Raw genomic sequence first — 19,793 nt, forward strand, 5'->3', positions numbered from 1 at the left:
GCCTAAGTCCCCAAAGGGAAATTAGTAGGAAATGTAAAGCTATTTTACTTATATTGGTTACTAATGGGCCTGATAAGGGCCAATCGTTTTATTTAAAAATGATTAGCTAGACATGATATCTAGGATTTGTTTTGAAATACTCCAGACAAAAATTGAGGTTTGGGATGAGTGGGCAGAGAATAGATGGTGCAAAATTCTTTCTAATTTTATGTTTACTTGGAAAATTTCCGTAAGTTTAAAAAAATAGTGAAAACAAAGATGTGACTAAACTCAATTTAATTTCATTTCAGTTTTTCCTACTATTTATCTTGATGTGTGTTTACTGAAAGCAGGTATTATGCTATTGAATATTTTGTAACTTAAAATAAGTTTCTTCGTCAAATCTTTTGAATATACACATATGTAAATCCTGTTTCCAATATCTTGATGCACTGGGAAATCTTATTTATTTTCAAATGAGAGGTAACATTTTGAAATAGCAGGTCCTCTGTCATTTGATAATAACAAAATCAAGAGCAACTTTGGTATAAAAAATAAAATGCTAAAGTAGGATACCTACCAGTAAGAATGTTTTCCCCCTGAAGCCAACTTGTGTGTGTGTGTGTTTAGCTTTTCTTTCCCACATCTAATTATATAATAGAGACCAGAAAATAAAATGTTGAGAGGAACAGATTCTTGATTTATCAGCTTTTCAGTGTAAAAGCAAAGTTTTGATTGAAACTATGGGGGAAAAAAGAATGAAAAAAAAAGTATGAAAACTAAAAAAGAAAGTAAGGGTATTTGTTAGCTGTCTATTTCATGGTTATCCTTAGAAGCAACTATGACCTTAGATCTTTCACTAGTTTGAAAGCTTAATAATTGTATTGGCATTGAAAACTAAGTTCTATAATTAGAAACCATACTTCATTTAATTCTTCTAGATTCACAAGTGACTTAGGTTATTTATAATATAGTCTGTCTTGAGGAAATGATAGCCACTCATTCATAATATTTATTGAGTGTCTACTATCTGCTAGGCTTTGAGCTTCCTCCTCATTGTGGTTACACTGCCTATGCCTGTTCTTTTTTAAGCGCTGTTTCTCAACATCATGCTAATTATCCACTGAAAATACAAAGTCAAATATCTGATAACATGAAATTCATTCATATACAGCCATGAAGATCCAAGGAAGCAATCTCTTCTTTTTCATACTTCTCTTTTAAAAAAGAAAGACATAGTTAGATCTCTCCCAAGCCCATTTATTGTAAGGAGTGAATCCTGAGATCCTTGAAATCTTTGGAGAATCATAATAAAATCTAGTTCTTAAAATGTGTGCAGAATATAACCCTCTAGGTGAGCCAGATAAATGGTATTACATTAGAGTTTCTCGGCCTTAGCACTATTGACATTTGGTAACTGATTCTTCAGTTTCTGTCAATCATGTTCTAATAGGTGGCCTGTCAGTGAACTAAAATGTAGAGAATGCATCTATGTTGAAATCCTTTTTAAAATGTCAACTCATCTTTCTGTGTTTAAGCCCCAGAACCTTAGGTCGGGGAGCTGGAGATTGTTAATGTTACTCTTCCCAGTAGTTCTGACAGATTTATATAATCAGGTCATCAACTAAGTGGTGGTTGCTTAGATACCACTAAAAAGGGAATACCTTGGAAATACTCCATCTATTTTGGGTACTACTATAACATCCCTGTAAAGTAATTACATTGATTTATAGGTATTGTGTTATTCTGGTATCGTGTTTTTATCTTCATTGTAAAGTCTATTCAGCTAGTTTATATGTGATTTTTTTGTTAAAAAAGGAGAGCCCTTAAACACTTAATCTCTCATGTTTAAAATCTGGACTTGTAATCTTTATTTTGAAGTATACAGAAATCTCAGATATTTTTTACAGTACTTGTTTGTCTAGTAGAGTAAAATTTAAAAACAAACATTTGATCAAATTCTTTTGAAACTTTTGGTTAATATGTTAACTTTAAACATGACTAGCAAGTCTGTATTTAGAGGAAGTCTACCATATGTTTGTTGCCATTAGGTCTAGTTATTCAAGACATTTGGGAGAGGTAAATATTGTAGCACATTCTTCCAATGCAGTTACCTTTTAAGGTCCTTCCACTTAACATTTTATATTTTAGGATTCTCCTGACATAGTCAAAATGGTAAAAGGTGACAGTTTTGTAGACTTGAGCTTTAAAATAAAAATACATAACATATATTCCATTAAAAGTTACTTTCTTTTGATGATAAATTAGAAAAGTTGTTAGCTGAATGAAGGTGAAATATATGCAATGAATTTGCATAAATTCATTATAATTGTGATGCTTAATGGAATTTCACTGAGCATTTCTTAAATGTTAGAAGAATGCTATTTGTAACTAAAAATACCTGAAAAACAGAGACATTCAGGAAGCTGGACTTTCTCCCTGTCTGCATCTCCACTCTTCCTCCTAAATAATTTAGTTGGGTGGATGCCAGGGAGATGGAAAATCCCATGGACTCTATGTATTTCAAAGAATTCTGAATATAAGATATTTTCAAGTGTTTATGAGCTTTTGCAAAATGTTGTCCCATGAAGAAAGATGTCTTTATCAATTCAGCATAGAGAAATCAGTGTAACTTGAGAATGAGAAGCCTTGGTAATGAATAGAACCAGAGTATTTTCTCCCAACATGGAATTATTAAAAATGAATCTTGAAATTCTCTAATATTTCTTTTCTTTTTCTATTAAGTTGCTATAGCCCAAGGTGGAACAATCCAGATTTCTAATCCAGGATCTGACGGTGTTCAGGGACTACAGGCATTAACAATGACAAATTCAGGAGCTCCTCCACCAGGTGCTACAATTGTACAGTATGCAGCACAATCAGCTGATGGCTCACAGCAGTTCTTTGTCCCAGGCAGCCAGGTTGTTGTTCAAGGTATATTTTATTAATCTCATAACTCTAGAATACCTATAGACTACTATATCACCCCACTGAGTGGTGATTTTATAGTTTTCTGAAATATATAGGTCATAAATTGGAGGGACACTAAAAGGCTTAAAGAAGAAATATTTCAGTGCATTAAATAACAACTTAAATTGTATGACTCACTTTTTAGCAGGCCTTACTGGCTGTAAAGAAAGGTTCTGTTCAGCGTGGCATGAGGGAAAAAGGGAGTTGGAAACATGAGTGAATTTTTTAAATTAAATATCCTCATTTGGGTTTATGAATGTTGTACTAATTCCTTTTTATTACCTTGTGTTTGAAAATTTAAGTATCTAGTCCATGATGCACTGAATTCAGGTTTTTCCCCAGCGGTTACATTCAAGTCTAATTTCTAGACCTCTCATTTCCAAACAAATGCTGATTTTTGTTTCTTCTTTAAACAGTTCTCAGTATATTTGAATTCTGAGGTACCCATTCTACCACTTATGGAAGTTGACAGCAGTGAAATAAAAGTTGGGGTGTTGCTCTAAGCTTTGAGGGTAACCTAAGAGTTCATTTAAATTAAATTATACATTATTTTAATTTCATTCAGTTGTGCTCATAATAACTATAATGTATTTAATACAACTTCCAAAAATCCTGTGTTTTTAACTCTCTTCCTCTTGGTCATTTGCTGAGGACTTATGATATAGGATTAATTTTAAGCAGAGCAATATCAGTTCTCTTAATTTGAAAGTCCTTCAAGTTTGGAGAAAAGAGATTATAATTGACAAATCTTGATACTTAGCTTTACTCTTAGGTATTTTGGGGGCTAATGGACCGTAATAAAAGCATATAAAAGAACTGAATGAATGGTGGCATTATGGAGTAAAAAAAATTCATAGTACTTACCCAATACTTTAATGTTTTCTTTTAAATGTAAAATTAAAGCCATCTACTATATTTCCCTGATTATCATGAACCCCATATGTCTAATCAGTCAATAACAAAGAATGATCATTTTTTCTTGTTCTATTTCTTTTATATTGACAAATCCACTATAAACTTGATACTTTAATAAGAGAGTTTTAAAATGTTGGGGTTTTTTTGCATTTTTTTATTAAGGTATCATTGATAAACAATCTTATGAAGGTTTCACATGAGCAACATTGTCATTACAGCATTCACCCATATTATCAAGGCCTCCCCAACCCCATTGCAGTCACTGTCCATCAGCGTAGTAAGATGCTGTAGAGTCACTATTTGTCTTCTCTGTGCTATACTGGCTTCTCCATGAGCCACCTACATTATGTGAGCTAATCATAATGCCCCTTAATCCCCTTCTCCCTCACTCCCCTCCCACCCTCCTCAACCCCTTCCCTTTGGTAACCGCTAGTTTCTTTTTGGAGTCTGTCAATCTGCTGCTATTTTGTTCCTTCAATTTTGCTTTGTTGCTCTACTCCACAGATGAGTGAAATCATTTGGTACTTGTCTTTCTCTGCCTGGCTTATTTCACTGAGCATAATACCCTCTAGCTCCATCCATGTTGTTGCAAATGGTAGGATTTGTTTTCTTCTTATGGCTAAATAGTATTCCACTGTGTTTATGTACCACTTCTTTATCCATTCGTCTGCTGATGGACACTTAGGTTGCCTCCATTTCTTGGCTATTGTAAATAGTGCTGCAATAAACATAGAGATGCATATGTCTTTGAACCTGGGATCTTGCATTCTTTGGGTAAATTCCTAGGAGTAGAATTCCTGGGTCAAATGGTATATCTATTTTTAGTTTTTTGAGATACCTCCATATTGCTTTCCACAATGGTTGAACGAATTTACATTCCCACCAACAGTGTAGGAGGGTTCCCTTTTCTCTGCATCCCTGCCAGCATTTGTTGTTGTTTGTTTTTTGGATGTTGGCCATCCTAACTGGTGTGAGGTAATATCTCATTGTGGTTTTATGAAACTTTTTATGTTTTGCTTAGATAATACTCCCTCATGTTTCGTGTTTTCAGGTTTATTTAAGAACTGTTTTTCTTCCATAAGTCACAAAGATATTTTTCTATGTTACTTCTATAGCTTTATAATTTTACCTATCACATTTAGGTCCTTATATGCTCACCTCTCAATATAGTAGTAGGTAGGGATCCATTTTCACTTTTCTCATATGGAGCCAGTTTACCCCTACTACCCATTTCAGTTTGCCTCTACTACCCAGTCTGCCCTTTCCCCATTGACTTAGGGGGCAATCTAAACTATAGGAGGTTCTCATGCATACTTGGGTCTGTCTCAAAACTTCCTATTCTGTACTATTGGTCTCTTTTCCTATATGCCAGTACCATATTGGTTTGTTATCTTAGAGAAGAAGTCCCTTTTTTGTCTTAAAAAAATTTTTTTTGATTTTGTGAACCACTATTCTTTCATATGTGTTTGGAAAAAGTTTGAGTTTCTAAATAATAATAATAGAATAATAAAACCAGTAATGAGATTATATTTATTTTATAAATTAGGGAGAAAAGATATCTTTTTTTTAATTGAGATATAGTTGACATATAGTATTATGTTAGTTTCAGGTGTATAACATAGTGGTTTGACAGTGATATAAGTGATAATAAGTTATTACTACAGTGTTTTAGTTAATTGTTATTCATCACCACTTGAAGTTATAATTTTTTTCTTGTGATGAGAACTTATAAGATTTTCTCTCTCAACAACTTTCAAATATACAACACAGTGTTGTTGACTGTAGTCACCATGCTATACATTACATTCCCAGGACTTAGTTATCTTATATCTGGAAGTTTATATCTTTTGGGCCCCTTCTTTCCATTTCTCCCACTCCCTCATTTCCCCCAACCTCTCCATATCTCTGGCAACCACCAATTTGTTCTCTGTCTATGAATTCAGTTTTTTGTTTTGTTTTTTAGATTCCACATTTAAGTGTGATCATATAGTATTTGTCTTTGTCTAACTCATGTCACTTAGCATAATGCCCTCAGGTTCCATCCATGTTGTCACAGATGGCAAGATTTCCTTCTTTTCAATGGCTGCAAAGCACTCCAGTGTGTGTGTGTTTTGGGGGTGGGGCATATATATTTCTTTATCATTTTTCTTTATCTGTTCATTTGTTGACAGACACTTAGGTTGCTAAGTTATTCTTGATTGTTGTAAATAATGCAGCAATGAATTGGGAATACATATATCTTTTCGTGTTAACATTTTCTGGATAAATACCTAGTAGAATTGCTGGATCATACAGTAGTTCTATTTAAAAATTTTTGGGAAATCCTTATACTGTTTTCCATAGTGGCTGTACCAGTTTACATTCCTACCAATAGTGCAAAAGGGTTAGAGAGAACTGAAGTCTTTTTAATGTTAAATTGACCTACTCCAAAGCATACAATGTCTCATTTATACAGATCTTATTTTAAACTTATTTTAACAATTAAAAATTTATCTCCATGGATGTCTTTCATATTCTTCTGTTAGTTCCTAAATACTTTATGATTTTTGTTGCTATTTATGAATGGTACCCTTCTATTGCATTTTCTAGTTCTTGTTGTGTAGAGAAATATTGCTAATTTTTAAAAGTTTTTATCTATTAAACTTGCTCTAGTCTAATTCCAATAATATGCTGATTCTTTGTAAATCTATGATACTGTGTAAATGTTTATATCAAATAGGAGTAAGACATTTGCTTCTTCCTCTCCAATCTTTATTTTTCTTGATTTCTTTTTCTTCTTTCCTTTCCTGCCTTTTTCTTTTCCTTTTCTCTTCTTTCTGAAAATGGTGGCCAGGAGTCTAGTTCTGTGATAAACATAACAAGGTCAATGGGCATTCTTGTCTTACTTGTTCCCTTCTTACCTTCCATCCTGTCATCCCTTGCAAGGCCACAGCAGTCTTGAGAGAACAGTGTCAGTCCTCAGACCTTATCTTGTCTGGTCTCCAGCAGTGTTAAACACATTGGCTTCTCCTCTCTTCACTTCCCTGATCCCTCATTCTTACTGTGTTTTCTTCTCTCTCCTGCCTCTTGCAGTCTCCTCTGTCTAACCATCCTCTGGCTGCTCTGAAGCTGGACTGCACAGCATCTTCCTGATCTTCCTAGTCATGCCATGGGCAGCAGACCCCTTTCCTGGCCTGGTTTTGGGAACTTTTTCCTGAAAGTTTCACTAGATGCTCTTCATCCCTCTCAATGATTCTGAGAACTACAAATATTTCTTAAAAATGAAAGTCTCTGCCTCCAGCATTTCCCTTTCTGCCTTGTACTCTTCATTCTGTAGCTCTGAGGGGTATTTCTAAAATTCACATCTGATAATTTCAGCCTCCTGCTCAAAGCTTTTCAGTGAATGTCTATTTCTTGTTAAACAAAGTCCACAGTCTTTAACGTGGCCCGGCTCTCTGTTGGATCTAGGTCTTGCTTTCTTTACTAGCCTTCTCCCTTTTTTGGAATACAGGTCTGAGCTGGATTTCTTTCATTTCTTGTCCTATGCCATGCCCTCACAGCTGTTTGCCCTGACAGGGGCGCTTTTGCCAATTGTCTGCATTATTCAGGTTTCATCTTGTATAGCACTTCCTCCAGAAAGTCTTCCCTGATCCTCCAAATCTGGTTTACATAGTCCGTTCCCACTGTACCTTCTTAGGGCATGTAACACACTGTCATGATGCTTTGTTTCCTGCCTCAGTGGTAACTTCTGTTTGGACTGGGATCCTTAGTACCTTGTACAGTCCCTGGCATATGATAAGTGTTCAATAACCATATGCTGAATGAAGGCGAAATACTCCTCTGTGAAAATGTTCTTAGTTCTGTGTGCTAACTAATGAGTTTACCTGGTCCAGGTAGTATGTTAGAACTTCTCTAATAGCAGCAGTCAACCAAACAACCTACTTTTCTCCTCCTTGTCCTTCTCTACCCTTTTTTTACACTAATATTTCTTGAATACCTATGTGCCAATATAGAGAAATGTTGAGATTAAAGTTATTTTGAACTTTCTGACATAGCAAGTAAAACTGACTAGAACTCTTGGACTCAAACCCTTAGTGTGGCTGGGTTGGAAAATAGTCCTTCATGGAGCCTCTGACGAGGATTGACGTCCCCTGACATTCTTGCTGAGCCAGGATGTATTCAGTTCATGTGCTCTGGAGAATCCCTGACTAAAAGCATGGATGCTCCTTGATGTTTCATCTCCTAAACTTCTGAGTGTAAAGTCCCTGCCTTTATTACTAAGGTGCTTAATCGAATAAGGCAAAATGTCCTTTCATTTACATGAAGTTGGGCTGAATTTAAGAATGAGCTTTGTTCAACCCACTGACAAAGATAAGTCTCAGTGCCATGTCACTTATTTTTGTGCAGTAGACTTGTAAATCATGTTTCTCCCAGGCTACAGTCTGTTATACTGTGGAACATGAGCTAGCTTTTTGTCTGATCTTAAAATTGTATTTCTAGCTGTGATCTAGCTCTTCATGTGCTGAACCTTCTTTAAGTGGTACAAATAAGACATTAAAATTTTTTTAATCACAAAATTCTTTTTGAGGAGTTTTAATTTAGGAAAACAATGTATTAGATTGAGCCACATGAAATTGCTGTTTTTGTGGACCAAAAAGTCAAAATATAAGCAGATTCATATGATTCAGTCTTATATTTATGGTAGAATGCTATATAATACTATGTTTGGCATAGTGAGTTTTTAAAACTTCAGTATTTATTCATCTCAAGTGAAAGGAGCAAATTCTCTGTCACCTTAGAAACAGCTGGATTTTATGTCGCTGTAGCAAGTGGTTCAGCAAATAATGTGTTAAATGAACAAAGGTGGCTGGGTATTTCTTAGTGAATTGAGACATGTCTAAGAAATACACTTCTGTGTATTTCACAGTGTCTTTCTGGGCTGATTGTCATGTTTTTTAAAATCCCCAAGTATTTTTTTTTCTTCTGTAAGTTATGAAAAATAATAGTATTTATGCCACCATTTCTTACCTAGAAACCTTGAGTAAAAGAATAATAAAGTAGTAGCCCCATAAGAAACAATGTAATTTTTAATGCTAATAAGATATTTTTTTGCCAGAGTCCATCTCAATAGATTTTTTGTGTAAAATTGAGAAACAAGAGCATTAAGATGGTTTAATTACAGGAAGGGGTTTTTATAGGGCTTTGGTTCCAGTGAGCTTGTCTGTGACAAAGCAAATTGATGGCAGTGATAGGCTAGTGATGTCATTGTGATGTCAGTACTCCTACTTATCCTGCACACGCTTGATAGTTTGGAACACTTTATGTTGACCTGTGATGGGGAAACAGGCCAGAGCTTTATGCAGAAGCCCATCATGGCTGTAACTGGAGATGAAACAGGTAAGAATTCTCAAGAGGGATTTTAATTTATTCTGCACTTTTTTTTTAAGTTTAGAAAAATTACTTAGGGACCTGTGTTTGGAAACGTATTAATTTTCTAGTAGTTGAGGAGTAATAAGTTTCTTGTAATATACACGTCTATTTATGAGCTCACTCTAAGGCACTTTGGTGTAACTGCCTCTTTGCTCAGTATTGTATTGCTTACTTGACCAAGGCAGTAATCCTGTCTTTCTCTCCATTCTGCTCCCCTAAAATGAGCTGTTACTTCCTCTGCAACCTGTTGCAAATCCAAGCAGCTACAAGTTAAACTACATACTGTTTAAGTTGTGAAAAATTAAGCTTCCGATTCTTCGCTGTGTACAAACGCAGCTCGGAAACCGCTTAGGAAAGGGGAGCGTGTCGGGAGTGTTGTGCGCTGCTTGTTCCTTCCTCCTGCGTCGAAAATGGTCTGTTCCTCATCTAATGGAGTTCAAAGGGCTGACGTCATTCAGTTCCTGGATTCGCGTCTCGGCGGGGCAGTGGAAAAGTTAAAACTTCAGGCGAGCCGCACACTGACGTCAGCCGAGTCGGACTGCGATTTAGTCTGGCCCGCGCGTGGCGCGCTGCTTCCACACGGACATTATCTAGCTCACCGCCGCCTGTCTCCGAGGGCGCTCAGGCTGAGCAGCTCTCCTAAGCCCTCCTTTGATTCTCCGCTGGTGAGTGAGTACCTGCCAGCCGCGCAGCCCTTCCCACACCTGCAAAGGCCTGCGCGAGCCGGGCCGGGACTCGGCGCCCCCTAGTGCCCGGCCCGCGAAGGGCGCGTCCTCAGGTCGCCCAAACTTTTCATCCTAGTCCTTTCCGTCGTCTGGTTTCGTGGGGACAGGTAATGTTTTTGACTTAGTTGCTCCTGTCCTCATGTGCTTGCGAAGTTGTTTATTCATCAGGGTCTTTCTTCTAAACCCAGCAACGAATCCTGAAGCGTAGATGATGGTGTACAACTTCACCACAATTCAGCCTTTCAGCTGGTGGGTCTCCCCGCGTCCCTAGATGGGATGAATGTTGGGTGGTCTCCAGCAAGTAAAACCTGTAGTGAACTGACTTAAAAATCATCTGGAGGAGCTATTGCTATCTCAAGGAAGTTTTTGTGAAGTTTTAGAAATGCTAGAGTTTGCAGAAACTCTCAAATGACAACTTTATTGTAAGTTATAGATGGAGTTAAGTAATCTCAATACTGTACTGCATGCATGTTGCATGATTCTAGAACCAAAAGGCATTTCTATGCTATGTGTATTTTCGAAAAATTATTAGTTGTTTTTTATCTTTCTTCACTAAGCCAGTTCTCATGCCTAAGCATGAAAGAGAATCATACCAAAACATAAAAGTGATTTGAAAAAACACTATCTTTACAGATGAAAGTTTAAAGTAAATCTGCATAATTTTAAAAACTATTGCTTGTAAATAAATATTTTTATACATTTAATTTTACAGAATGAACATACCATCCTTGAAGATATTTTTTCACAGTTTTACTCACAATACTTACACATGCTTTACCCTTTACAATTTAAAAATTTCAAAATGCTGAAATTTAAAAATTCCAAACTTTTTTCACAAGACCTCGTTGTGTCTTTGGAATTTGTTATTTTCTGAAATCTGGTCAGTTCTTATGTAGTCAATTCTGTTTGAAAAATAAATCACATTTCATTTGATTTCCTTTTCTCTTGAGAAGCCCAAAGGGCGGGCACAGGGTTCAAAGGCTTTTTTGAAGGTATCATAGATCAGCTTTAGGACCCACCTTTGAATTCTCAGTTCTGGGCTACTCATGTGGATTGATGAATCAAGTGGATTGATATAGAATTTAGGCTTGCAAACCCTTTGACCATGTCCCACATTTTACATCATGATGCAGTAGACCTGTGCATATGTGTATATACCCCACATTTCTATGAAACAGATTTCAAAAATAACACTTATCTTTACTATATGTGATATACTCATACTTTTCTATTTCTTTTTTTTAATGTTATTCTTGACCAATGAAATTGATTTTATGATCCATGAACGGTCTACAACTTAGACTTTAAAACTGATCTAGACCAGAATCAGGATCCTAACAATAATGATTGGACTGGAAAAGGTTTTAGGAGAATTTATGTATAGGATCATGTAATCAATGTGCAAAGTGACATTCTATAGTTTATAGAATGACTATTGATTCTATGAGGTATGGTTTAAATTTTTATTAGAAATAGTTTTTTGGCATTATTCATAAGCTGACTATATTAGGAGCCTTAAGTCCTTATCTTTTAGTCTCTGAGTCTTAAAAACTCTAGTAAGTAATATTCAGCCTGGACTTCTGAATTGTAAAAACTAGTATTCCAACTTACTCAAATTTGGAAAATAATTTCTTAGTTAATATTTGATGCATGAGAATAAGGATACACTTTACCTTTGTGTACTAGAAAAGGTTTTTGTTTGGAAATTTTCACAGAAAATAATGGTTTGCCTCTTTTGGCTTCTTGAAGCAAGGCAAGGCAAGTTATAATCATTTTAGAAGTGAAAATAACAAGTCACTTGTCTACCTCAAGTTCCAATAAAACTCCAAATCTGTATGGAAGACTTAACTGAAATTGCCATTATGCTATTTTCCCACTATTTTTGAAAAGTGTTCAATGAACTGTAATTTGGAATAATGAAATACAAACTTTTGTCTGGTTTTGTTTGCCTATATGGATATATTGCCTAATAAAATAACTGTGATGATAACTTTGCACTTATGTAAACTTTATAATAAAAAGTCACTTAATGTTACAAATAAACTTATATAAATAAACATGTGGTAAGTGCTATCAAAGAAACTATCAGATTGTGAGAGACCCATAGGAAGCAAGTAATATAGGTTAAAGGATCAGGGTAGGCCTTGCTGAGGGAGCCATATTTAAATAACCAAGAGAAGAAGCACTTTCTGTGCATTCTTACTGATGCACTCAGCACAGAGATTATCACATTCATTTTGCAAATAACTGCATAGATCTGAGTAGGTAAATGACTCTTCCAAGCTTACAAAGCCGGCAAGTGGTGAACTAGTTTGGGTCTCTGGACATGTTGTCTGGTTCTTTTCACACCATGTTACACTGCTCCTCAAAATTCACCTGACTTTGTAAGTTAGTTCTAATGTTAGAAGAGTTACAATAGCAACTACACACTGCCTATATAAAACTACAAAACAAAGTTAGTATCATTTTAAGTAGTCAAAATGGGTTTTTTTCCTAGAATATTTATTATTACTTTTATAGGACAACAGAGCATATATATATATGGAATTTTCCATTTCAATATTCATAATTTCTTATCTTTTTTACATAGACTCTTTTTGATTCTAAGGTTTTCACTTAACAAACTACTCAGGAAGGGCCCCTCTGTGTAACTTAAAATAAAAATGATGACCTAATTCTATGTGGTCTATGTGTTATAGTAATCCTAACAAATTTGAAAATGTTCAGTGCTTAAATAGTCATGTTACATAGGATTTAATGTTCCTGGGAAAAAATAGAGCAGTGGAGGCAGGTAAGTTTTAGACAGTGTGGGACACCAGACAAGGATAAGATTGACCTGGGGTGGGGTCGGGAGGGAGAGAACCAAAAAAGGAAAGTAAAGAAGTCAGCAGCTTCCTGGAGCTGGGGAAGGAGGCCCCCTGCTTTTCAAGTGCTGTGTCTAAGTGACCTCTGTTACTTATTACTTGGGTATATTTGGAGTTAGTGACACATAGCAAAATGGCACATGAAAGTAGGAGCTTCATATATAAAAATGTTTTGATTCAGTAAATAGGCTCAGTACTAGAGATCTCAATTAATAAGTAAGCAAATAAAACCACCATCATTTTGGGTGTTGACGAATTGTTTCACTTTAGAAGCTGTCAAGATAGGTTCTTGATTTGGCTGGGTTTCTTATTTCTAAGTTAGGAAGAAAAAAGCACTCCTCTTTGACCTGTGGGGTTTTTCAGTTTTCTTATTACCAGTCTAATGAGATTGTATCATTCAGTTATTTGTGATTCTCCACCTTTGTGGTTCTATTTTAAACAAAATAAGGAATAAGAGCCATACATTTCAGTCATTTCATTACCCAGGTATGTTAGAAGTGAAACTCCAGGGGAAAATACATTTATGGATGTTATTCACCTTTTAACTAGTATACAGTATGAGCATAATTTGGAACATTGTCTTCCAGAACTTAAGGAAGGGAAGAGGAAGGGAACTAGCATTTGCTGAATGCATACCATGTGCCAGGCACTGTCTAGACACATTGACATACATTACAGGGTTATAGTGAGTATTACATTAGATGATCTATCCCCATTTTACAGATGAAGAAACTGAACTTGCCCCAAGTCACATGGCTGGTAAGTGGCAGAGCTAGACTAGAACCCAGACTCCAAATCCCATACTTTTTCTGTTATACTGTGTGTTTAAAGCTCGCAAAGAGAGAGAGATGAAGTTAAGGACCAGAATTGAGAGTTCTAGGAATTAGAATTTTGAAATATTTTCCCATTAAATATTTGATACTAAACCTAAACAATTTTTTTCATGTCAGGAGTTAAATGATTGGAAACAAACTGTAATTAGACCTCTGCTTCTAAAATGCCAGGTGTCTAAAGAAAGACTTAGGAAATAATGCCTTTTATCAAGCAGGCCAATTTGAATTAATACATAGCATCTTGTAGGGCTTTTCATGTCTTAGTGTTAAAGACTCAAAGATTTAGTTATAATAATAGCTAATCGTTTATAATAATAAGACTGCTTATTTAAGCATTCCAAATGACCATGCGCTTGTGTAAAAACCTGAGAAGTTCAAAATATACTTCACAGAGCATGTGTAAACTTAATCAAGCACCCATTATATGCCAAGTACTGTGCTAGATTCTAGGTGATACCAAGGTAAAAAGGTATTCCTGACTTGTCTTTTAACTTTTTGCTGCCTTAGAATAAAATTAGTATGTCAATATCTTTTTCATATTACCTTTCCTCAATCATGATTTTAAAGCCCCCATTTATGACCCATTTATTTTCCAAAGTAATTTACACAGTGAAACTCTAGAAAGAAAAATAGTTTGGACACTTAGTGTAGTTAGATGGAACAGGAATTAGCCTTTATAAGACTACAGGGATAAGAATGTGCCACCAAAGAATGTAGGATGGTATCTAATCTGCCTTAATTTACCACTGAATTCATAATATTGGAAACTGAAGGTAACTAAGATAAAAACTTGTTATAACTAGTTTTAAAAACAAAACTTTTGATATTTGGATTTCCTCAAAACATGAGATTCTCTTTTCCCACATCTTTTAAATATATTTAACAAGATCATACTTGAATATATGGAACTTATCCATTGATATTTATTCAGTGGCCATTAGAAGTGAACCATATAGATTCTTAGGGATATTACAGAAAACAAAATACTAATTCCTACTGATTAGTATAATTAGTATAATTTGTATTTCTGGCTTGAACTAATGAGTTACAATCTGAGTTTTGTTGAGATAAAATGAATATAATGTATGTCTGAAATAGTATAATAAAATCCAGTTTGTTAGCTGAAAGACCAGAATACATCCAGATATATCATTCCCTTCCTATTTACCATTTTACAGTGATATTTTTTCCTGAGCTATTGCTCAGTGTTTTCAGAATGCTTCCTTTGGAATTGCCATTATCCTGAAATGGTGGCTCAGTTGGTGCTTTGAGGGTGATTTCAGCTTTGGAAACAGGCAAACGTTTAGTACCGTCTCTGGTTCTAAAACTAGTGGGTGAATTTTTTTTTCATCTGTGAAGCATTCCTGCCTCCTTTTCTTTTTTCTTCAAAAAAATGGACACTCTTAAACTAACTTTCTCATTTTTGTATATCTCTAAGCATTTTGCTCTAACTTTATAGTATGGAAAATAGCAGATACATACAAAATGAAAGAATATAATGATGCCTCTGTGCCTTCTGTTAATGTCATCACATTTTGTGGGCAGTGTTTGGCAAGAACAACCCTACGCCAAGGTCTGCATCCACACCGCCTGTGAATGTCAACGTGATGACACGCAAACTTCTCATTCATCATGGCTATTGTCCCAGTTTTAGAAGCCTTTGTAGCTTCCAGCTGTTCCATTGTTTCAGCCTTTATTATCCCATGACCTTCTTCCCTGGATGTGGACAAAGACAAAAGAGGGGAGAACTATGTTATTCTATGCTCTGTTTTGTCTCCTCTAACAATATGATTAACATATTTTTAAAAAATCATTAGTAAGTTAACAGTTTATAATGGATTTTTATTGATCTTAAATATTTCAAAGCTATAAAGTTTTCCAAGACATAAAATGAAACATATGTGTATACAGTATTTTAAGTAGTCACAAAAACAAATTTAGGTATCTTCCCAAGTTTATTAATAGAGATTTGGCTGGTGATCATCATATTTATCAAAGTTACTATTTGTCACCACTATTTTTTAAATTGTATGTAGAAGGAAGAAGCAATATAACCTTAAAATAGCATTCTTGTTTATCTTATGAAGACCTTTAAGTGATCTTCCCCCAAAGCCATATTCTTTTTTGGTTTTATTCTTTCATCTAATTCTTGAGCCCATGGGGAAAAAACCCTGCCATTTACCCAAAAAAAGCATGTAGATAAATTTGGTGAACCTTTTAAACTGCTTGGCTCTTTTCAGTGATGATAATCCATTTAAGTGAAAAAAGTCTGTCACCCTTTTGGGTAAAACTTCAGTTCTTATCCAATGGGCATAATACATTTTAATGAAATATGGAAGTGATGTGTTTCACATTTTGATTGGCATTTGGTTCAAACCAATTTTTATGGTTTGCCTTGCATTTAGCTTTGTGAGAGCATGTATTTTATAATATCTTATCAGAATGTCAAATTAACTCTGGACCACACATTCTCAAAGTTGAAATGTTAGTGGTAGAAACATGTTTGATCACTTAAATCCATCTGCCTTTTCTAGGAAGCTATGTTTATTGCAGTGGGTAGACAGATTTTGAAAATAGATTATGACACTTTGAGGACTTTTAGTATTCAGTCTGAATAATAAATACTAAGTATGTCACTTATATACATTATAATTAGAAAATACTTCTTTAAAAGGAATACTTAGAAATGTGCTATTATCCCAAGAAACCCAAAAAAGACAAAAATTACCACTCCCTAGAGAAACCAGTTTTAAGTAGAGCTTTACTGTTTTGTTTTGTTTTTAAACTGAGAATACAGGAAACTAGTATTTTCCTTCCAGTATCTCAGTCATCTGGTAATAGAACTTGTACTTAATGATACTTGGTAACTCTTTCAGGCATATTATAGGGTGTAGGAAAATCTCTTAACCACAATATTTAGAAAATGGAGATGTTCTGCTTTATTAAAATTTTCGCAGTGATGTGCTAGAGCTATCTCCCACTGGTTTGCTAGAGCCCGTTACAAAATTTCAGGATTTTTGTGAGCTGGTTATAGAAACAGCCATTATTAAAAATTAAATATATATAAATAAATGCATATACTTTTAACAAACTACATTAAAAGAACAATAATAAACACTCAAAACTCATCATTTCTAATAATTTTATCTATGCTTGAGATTGTTTACAACTATTTTATCTGTGTGGTGTGCTGCTTATGATGTATTCAGTGAAGACACATTGGTAGCCTGTTGTTGATCTTGGTGATAGCTTTTACACCACGGGAATTGATAATGCTGCAGATCAAAGCTTTTTTCCCCCAAATGGCCGGTGGTTAAATATTTATCAGTACACCACTAATTTTAGGCTAAATGAACTATCAGTTGAAAGCTCTCTCCTTTAGCCTTTGATAAAAACTTAAGATTTCATAATGCTTAGAATAATCATCTTAAAAATTAGCAAGATCACCTCATATGACATATAAAAAGAAGTATGCTATTTCCAGGTCAATTTTATATAAAGTATCAAGTTGTAAATTGTTTATATAAGCTTGTAATATTTTGTCTCATTGCAGCTGCTACTGGTGACATGCCAACTTACCAGATCCGAGCTCCTACTACTGGTTTGCCACAGGGAGTAGTGATGGCTGCCTCACCAGGAAGTTTACACAGTCCCCAGCAACTAGCAGAGGAGGCAACACGCAAGCGAGAGCTGAGGCTAATGAAAAATAGGTAAGCTGTTGCCCTAGAAATCAGCAGCCACTTACTTATAGGACACATAACTTACTACTGTTATTATTGTCAAGAAATTACATTTCTTTTTTTTTTGCTATCATTAATCTACAATTACATGAAGAACACTATGTTTACCAGGCTCCCTCCCTCACCAAGTCCCCCCCACACACCCCACTACAGTCACTGTCCATCAGCGTAGCAAGATGCTGTATAATCACCACCTGTCTTCTCTGTGTTGTACAGCCCTCCCCGTACCCCCCCACAACACTATACATGCTAATCGTAATGCCCCCTTTCTTTCTCCCTGCCCTTATCCCGGGCCCTTCCCACCCATCCTCCCCAGTCCCTTTCCCTTTGGTAACTGTGAGTCCATTCTTGGGTTCTGTGGTTCTGCTACTGTTTTGTTCCTTCAGTTTTTCTTTGTTCTTATACTCCACATATGAGTGAAATCATTTGGTACTTGTCTTTCTCTGCCTGGCTTAAGAAATTACATTTCCTAAGTTGTTCCTCCCAAGTAAAGTGTTATGTGGCATTTTATGTGAATTTGTGTTCTGTGTGTGAAAATAATTTGACTGTATTTTAGTCAGAGTTCCTAGCCATGAAACTATTTCGTCAGCAGTTGGTACATCCCTATATTTTGTAGGGTAATGTCTAAAAGATACCTTAATTGTTTTGATGATGGAAGGACTTTATTACAGATTAAATTTATTTTATATGTGGTATTTATCTTGAAAAGTAGGTGATAAATATAGTCTTTGTAGCTTCTTTATGGACAAAATATATTTAAGTGTCAGTTAAGAATTTTCTAAGTTGTGTATACGTGGTTTCCCTTTATTTTTAAACTTTCTTTTTTTCTCTATTATACTGAAATACATATTTATTCTTAAAAACTCTAGTCAAATACAAATACAAGGCAAAAAAATTATAATTTCCTCCTAGCCCCACTTACTAGAAGAGACCCACTAATACTATAGTCTATTTATTTCCCATCTGCTTTCTGTCATTTTCTCATGTAATTCTTATATTTCTGTAATTTTATTTTTTAAACAAGTGTATCATAAAAATTCTGTTTTTCAAAATTCTTTTTAAAATTAAACTTGAATATTAATTTTTGGCTTAGTTTTTATGATGGAGAATGGTGCAAATCCATCTGATTTTTAAAATGAATAGACTAGCGAGTTTTTCCAGTCATCTTGTCTGGGAAAGTGTTAAATAATGTCCTCACTGTAAGAAAACAAAATATCTCAGATGGGATCATGTTCTTCCTTATGATCAGAATTGCCTGGTAGCAGTTACTTTACTAGGTATTTGCAACCTGGTTAATCTAGAAGTTGTGGCTTCTGAGCCTTTAAAATTCAGAAATAAGTGCTGAGTTCATCACTGTCCTTTGTGAGTGTGAACCCATAGCAGCTATATTCAATTTACTAGCCTTTTAAATATCACAATTTGATATATTACAGGTACAGTTCCTGTAAGTAGACTCCATCTCCCAAGCTTGTTAATTATCACAGGTCACTAGGTGACGTCTTCCCCTGGAGAACTCAACAGATTACCAGAAATAGGATCATTAAGAAATACAAGTCTTTATCAGTGGTTGTCCAGGTTCACTAAGTCATGCTGGCTTCACAGTTTTCAATGGCAGCATTTTGCCCAGAAATCCTGAAGGAGCTGAATGGGTGGGTCTCGCATAGTATCATAGCTATTTTATGGAAGTCTTGTTATCAAACATCTCTAATTTGATCAGATGGAGGAATATAGATACCTTAAAACTATACCTTCATAGCTCTCAGGAGTTATGAGTATAATAGCCTTTCTGTTCACAGATTGTATTTTGTGAAGTTCATATTACAAATACAAAGTGTGGTGATAGGATAATAGTGCAAACTGTAGAATTGTCATTGATGTCTTATTTTCCCAAAGAAAATAAAAAGGAAGAACTGGGAAGAAGCCTTCTTTCTTAATTTTGTCACTGTTCTTTATCTTTATTTTAGATTAAGACATTTTGTCAGTAGAACTACCAAAATGAAATAGATAAATATTAGGCAACTAGTTCCTATGCACATGCCCTGCCACTACCTATACATATGTACGAAAACTCCCTGAGGGGAAAAAAATCATAAAATTCTGGGTTTTCAAAAAATAATTAGCTATTGGATAGCATTAACACTTGGGCTGTAAAATAACCAAGAGAAATAGAGGCTTAATCTTGTAGGTGATATTTGGATCTAATACTGCTGGTCCAGAGATACGTGCAGCCAGGACAAAGGTTCACCAGGGTCATCACGGATGCAGGTTCCTCCTCCCTACTCTGCTTCTTCAGTGAGTGACATTCACTCTGCTGATCACAATGTGGCTGCTGCACCTATGGACATTGCATCAGGGAGG

General features: G+C 35.2%; 1 protein-coding gene across 22 annotated transcripts in view; it reads left to right on the forward strand.

The window, feature by feature from the left end:
- The window catches only part of CREM (cAMP responsive element modulator), a 65,142-nt gene that overhangs the window by 41,648 nt on the left and 3,701 nt on the right, over positions 1 to 19,793 (forward strand). For 12 of the 22 annotated variants that reach the window (XM_036920224.2, XM_036920228.2, XM_036920223.2 and 9 more), the window contains 2 exons: positions 2,725 to 2,913; positions 17,249 to 17,405. In XM_036920224.2, the coding sequence (XP_036776119.1) occupies positions 2,725 to 2,913; positions 17,249 to 17,405 (346 nt within the window). The other 10 variants (XM_036920230.2, XM_036920232.2, XM_036920229.2 and 7 more) reach the window with 6 other exon arrangements.

This window comes from Manis pentadactyla, chromosome 3 (assembly GCF_030020395.1).
Source record: "Manis pentadactyla isolate mManPen7 chromosome 3, mManPen7.hap1, whole genome shotgun sequence".
NCBI classification, from domain to species: Eukaryota; Metazoa; Chordata; class Mammalia; order Pholidota; family Manidae; genus Manis; species Manis pentadactyla.